The sequence below is a fragment of the Pelophylax lessonae genome, assembly GCF_965119305.1.
Source record: "Pelophylax lessonae genome assembly, chromosome: 3".
NCBI classification, from domain to species: Eukaryota; Metazoa; Chordata; class Amphibia; order Anura; family Ranidae; genus Pelophylax; species Pelophylax lessonae.
The window spans coordinates 393640780-393646779 of NC_138770.1; the positions used below are offsets into that span (position 1 = coordinate 393640780).

At 40.0% G+C, this 6000-nt stretch overlaps 1 protein-coding gene across 1 annotated transcript in view; it reads right to left on the minus strand.

The window, feature by feature from the left end:
- Positions 1 to 6000, minus strand: part of OSTM1 (osteoclastogenesis associated transmembrane protein 1) — a 54641-nt gene that overhangs the window by 22602 nt on the left and 26039 nt on the right. Inside the window, exons 4-5 of the mRNA XM_082252514.1 lie at positions 4550 to 4684; positions 718 to 883 (exon numbers count right to left, since the gene is read on the minus strand). Of these exons, the coding sequence (XP_082108640.1) occupies positions 718 to 883; positions 4550 to 4684 (301 nt within the window). The remainder of the gene's footprint in view (positions 1 to 717; positions 884 to 4549; positions 4685 to 6000) is intronic.

Here is a 6000-nt window from a genome sequence, read left to right on the forward strand (position 1 = left end):
GACCATTTTTGTGACATTTCATTTATTTTTTACAGCAGCTGCTTATATAGCCCATTCTAATACTTTTAATAATTTTAATAATTTTAATTAATTTACATCATATATTGCCTATACCATCTCTCATACCTACCGGTTACCCTAAACTTTGGCGCAGGGAATATACTTTGTATATATTCTTTTACATAGGTGATAATATTGCTGTCCTTTTTCTGAAAATGCTAGCTGCCTGGCAGTATGTGGAGCCACTGGCTTTATTGCTAAAATCTCTAACATAGAATAATAATAAAGTGCAAAATGAAGACAGGACCACTGTAGGATGAGTGCATAGGGGAAAACATAGAGTTATTTATGCAATAGGTACATATTTTGTGAAATTATATAAGAAAAAAAAAAAAAAGGCATTATGCCCTAAATGTTTTCATAGTCTCACTTGTCACAAGTGGCATTCCAGTTTCACAATCCTTAGTTCCAACCAAATATTTACTTATGCTTTACACAAATATTGTTTGGCAAAGAGGTTTCAATCCAAAAAGATTATATGGGATTTTTTTTGAACTGAAAGAAGAGTCATTATTTATCTCCCAAATTTACTATAAGAAATGTAGAACTAGCTTAAACAAGTGACTTACAGAAAAAGAGGAGACACCAAAGAACTTCTCAAATTAGATCTTTGTTTCTGCGTGCCACACATTTTATATAGCTATATGTGATACTTACGTAATATCAGCTTACGCTTCCTTTGATCAGAATGAAGGTAGGTGCTTAAGTAGAAAACAGCAGGAAGGAATAGGATGAATACTGAAACTGCTATCACTGGAACAGTGTCCGTGCATGGCAACGTGCAGTTGAATACTCCACTCCAAAGACTACGTGTGCTGTTCATCTGGATTAACAACATGTAATATATGGATTAATTTTCATAAGCTTATTTGAAAAAATACGCAAACCAAAAGTGCTGCTAAATAATTAACTTTGAGCACTTTTAAATACACATTTGCAACACAACTGGCAGGATAAAATTGTATAGGGACGTAGGCTGGTGTTTAACCACTTCCCTTCTAACACCAAAACACCCTCTATTGACCTGAGCAATTTTTACATTCCTGCTATGGACCTGTTTATTCAGCAGTAACTTTGTCATTACTTAAAGCAGTAGTAAAGTTTTGTTAATAAATGTAAAAAAAAAAAATGTACTAGCTGTCCTCTGACACAAGGTCACGGACCTGGCGTATGAATGAGAACATCTTGGATGATGCAGGGGTGTTAAAACGGGTATCAGAGAGAATTTGACAAACAATGTGGGGTTGGCCTATATTTGGGTAGAATACAAGGCTGTGGTTTGTGGTTTGGGGAGAGTTTAACTCTCAGAGCTCTAGACTGAAAAAGGCACGTGAAGGGTAACTGCAAACCCTTCTCACTAAAATCCAGTCCGCAGAATTTAAACATAAAGGTCATACAGCTCTGGAGCTGGCTGCGGAACTCCAATCCCTCTGCCTGGAGCTTGCCAATCTCCTTGACACCCCGAGCCCGAGCACGACTAAGCCAAATCTCACATAAGTTCTATGAGTTTGAGAACAAGTGCGCGAGACTGCCTTCCAGGGCTTGAAGATGACAGTGGGCTTCAGGTCATGTCCATAAAATTCACATGGCAGGGGGGGGGGGGGGGGGGTGTGTCTGTGTCAGGGGAACATAAGCTATCCGCCTACGCGATGATGTCCTGTTTTACAGGGTTTCAGCTCGCTCTCGAATTTTAAAATCCAGTATAGCAAGTTTGAAATTCTACTTTTGAATATCACTTCAGACCTACGTACATGGCTGAAATCCTCTTTACCTGGTGTCACACTTCTTTAAAATACTTAGGGGTTCATCTCCCTCCCCACTGCTCCCAGCTCTACACCTATAATTATGTCCTGCCACTTTCCACTACAAGAGCAGATCTACAAAGTTGGGGGTCAGAAAAAGTTTTAATGGATGGCCTAAGTCAGTGTCTTAAAGATAAATGTGCTACCCCGAATCCTTTTTTACTTACAAATGGTGCCCATCTCTGTGCCCAGGTTTTTCTTCTCGACCCTTAACAGTCTAGTTTTGAAATACAAATGGCATGGGAAAGCCCATGATTGGCGCTTTGCACCCTGCAAAGATCTAAGCAGATCAGTGGCTTTGGTGTACCCATTATTCACAGATATTACGAGGCGATCACCTTGCAATGGATAGTGGACTGGCATCATAGTGTAACCACTAAATTATGGGTTTCTCCACATACATTTGCCTAAAACCACTGAATCTTAGTGATCCCTCCACTCCCCTACAGCAGCTTCTCCATGACAAAAGATAAATAGGGATCTTCTGCATCATATGACCGCACCAGAATTAATTGAAGTAAGATATTTACACACATTTTTTTTTACCAGCACTATACAGCATAGGTAGTTGGAGGGGGAAGCAGTTTTTTAAGCATATTTATATATAGCCTTTACTTCCACTTTAGACAGAGCTTAGAAATGGGAAATAGGAAGGGGGGGGGGTCGCTGCAGAGGAGCTAGACAACTGGACATGCTACACAAGTCCTGTGTACTATGAGGACATTTTTGTTGGACATGTGTAGCACATCAGCGGCCAGTCAGTAGTGTCACACATTCTACAGCCATAGGGTAAATACGACTTCAGAGACCTGTACTATAGGTCTGCAATAAAGGGAACCTAAGGGGAGAGGTGCCAGTAGAGGGACATCAGCGAACAGATATTTGCTAATTTTCTCTTCCTACTAAGAACCCTGAAGTGATGTGTAAATTATCACTTCAGGGTCTGTTTTTTTTTTTTTTTTTTTTTTTTTTTTTTTTTTTACCTAGCCGATCTGGCTGGGGAAGAATCTAATAGAACACAATCTGCATTCCATTAGCTTCAACAGGGCAGGTAAGTCATCAAGGGTCTAAAAGACTCCTGATCACAAAAAACTTTTCATCCCCTGTGGTGTGATGAAAAAAGAAGAAGTAGTGAGAAAAACGTGTAAAAAAAATTTAGGTTACACACAAGCAATTAAAGCTACCTCCAAAACATTTTTTGAGTCCCCCTACTCCCAAATATACACACTTGTAAACACAAGTGCACCTATGCATGAAACCCTTGATTCCTTTACACGTCACAAATCATTGTGCACCTTGGGGGAGAACAATAATTCTAGGCCCATTTTTTGACAGTTAACTCTAAACTGTTGACCTGTAAGCACCTTTAAAGTGTCGCTTATGAACATATAGGGTACCAAAGTTTGTCACCATTTCACAGGCACACACACAATTTTATCTTAAAATGCTGGGAATCTTACAGGCTGTGCAGTTGAGCTCTCTGAATGTGGCTCAGAGACTGTCTCAGCTTTACATTTTGTACAGGACTCATTACACACCGGCCCGGCTGCATAGGATGGGAAGGAGAGATTCTCCCACTTGTGGCCACTGCATGAGGGATCATGGGGACTTACTGCATCTCCTCTGGCTTTGCCCCAAACTTCATGTCTATTGGAGGGGTGTGCTCACAACGCTTTCAGGGGCCTTCGGGGTTATAGTGCCGGAGGACCCTAAAGTGTGCTTGCTGGGTATTCTTGGTGGAGTCCAGGCCCCTGAGCCGGATCTGCAGGCTATTGGCCGAGCATTATTTCAGGCGAGAAAACTAATTCTGAGGCACTGGATTTCTCCGAGGGCCCCAATGGTTAAAGAATGGGTTGCGGCTATGGGGGACACACTTACCAACATAGGGGCAGAGCAGGTAAATTTGAACGCTTGTGGGCTCCCTGGCTGCCTGTGCTGGGTCTTGCCACGGTTGATCTGGTCCTCAATAATATACTGGCGGGGGTGGGTTGAGGCCTGCTGAACATTGTTGTATGGGCGGTCACTGCCGGTTCTGTTTATGTATGTTTTTTTTTTTTTGATGGGGCTGGGGGGAGGGGGGGGAGGCTGGGACGGATTTCTGTGTATTTTCCAGCTGATTGTGGGGATGTTTGCTGGGAAATTGGTATGCTATCGCTGTATGCTATTGGTACATTTGATGATTACTGACTGTGATGCATATGTTCTGGACTCTGTGTTTTCGTGTTCTGTTTTTGCTTGTGAACCTTAATAAAAGTTTTTTTGTCTGAAAAAAAAAAAAAAAAAAAAAAATGCTGGGAATCTATTTGTTCGGTGTAACATCATCTTCTAAACATTTAATTTGCGTGCCCTAAAATTAATTTTACCGATTTTTTTCTTTAGACGTTTTGCACTTGGAAAACCGTTTATGTGACAAACTGAAACTACCACTACTTTCCGGGGTGCCTGCTTTCAGAAAATATATAATGTTTGGGGATTTTAGGTCGTCTTCGGGCCTACGATTAAAAACCTGTGCAAAAAATACAAAAACAGCACTGGCCGTGAAAGGGTTAATGTGATTTAACATTATGGTGTCTACACTGTAACTGACCACCATACTGATAATCTAACATCAACTACACTGTATGTGGTATGTTATTGTATATAGATTTACATAATGTAACAATGAATTACAAACTGCTATTACTTACGGCATCTTCTAAATCGATACACAGGGTGTTGCCATGTTCTAATTCAGTGTACAGTTCATTTAGACCCTTGTAGCTGCCATTACACATCTGGCAAACATGTGAAAAATTGCCATGTTGATCTGGGACTGTTGATCCCTGTAAAAAAACAAGAACTATTTGCAGTTTTTTTAATAGATTAGTATCCACTATTATCAATCTTATAACAAAAATTTAAATTTAGACATATAAAAAATGCGAATGATCAGAGAACTGTGATTCCAAGCTTAGAAATTATTAATTTCTATACAGAGCTAAAACATTTTATAGGATGTAGAAAGTTTAGAGTTGGAGAACCACCTGTTCGAGCTGCACGATTCTGGATTAAATGAGAATCACAATTTTTTTTGCTTAGAATAAAAATCACGATTCTTTCACAATTCTCGGCTTAACATATTTTACATTATACAAAAAAAATTGGGCTAACTTTACTGTTATTTTTTTTTTTTTTTTATTCATTAAAGTGTACTTTCCCCCCACCCCCCCAAAAAAAAAACTGAGTTTGAAAGACTTCTGCGCAAATACAGTGGGACATAAAATATTGCAACAATCGCCATTTTATTCTCTAGGGCAGGGATCCTCAAACTACGGCCCTCCAGCTGTTGTGGAACTACACGTCCCATGAGGCATTGTAAAACTCTGACATTCACAGACACGACTAGGCATGATGGGAATTGTAGTTACTGAACAACTGGAGGGCCATAATTTGAAGACCCCTGCTCTAGGGTCTCTGCTAAATATATATATATATATATATATATATATATATATATATATATATATATAAATATAAAATTCCCAGCTGTTTTGCTGGATATGGGTCCCCCTGGGTCACCGGATGCAACAAAAGTATATTTGTGCATGTTTACCCAAGTGTGAGCACTGAGACAATGACCAGTCCAGTATCTTTGGGATTTTTGTATTTATTTTGTAACTTGGATAGGAGAAGGGAATGAGTGGGATACTCCTTTGGCTCAACTATGTACAACTTGGCGGGGACACTTGAAAAATGCTGATCGACGCTGGCAGGATGCCGGTCAATGCTGGTTAACGCTGGCTAACGCTGGCCTGATGCCTGTTAACACTGAACTGACTTGTGACTGCTTTTTTCACTAAAGAAGTCCTCTTTAACCACTTAAGCCCCGAAAGATTTTACCCCCTTCCTGACCAGGCCCTATTTTGCGATTCAGCACTGCATGACATTAACGGACAATTGCGCGGTCGTGCGACGCTGTACCCAAATGAAATTGACGTCCTTTTTTTCCCCACAAACAGAGCTTTCTTTTGGTGGTATTTGATCACATATGACATTTTTACTTTTTGCGCTATAAACAAAAAAAGAGCGTAAATTTTGAAAAAATAATATTTTTCACATTTTTTTTTATATGAAATTCCCTCCCCCCCCCCCCCCCCCC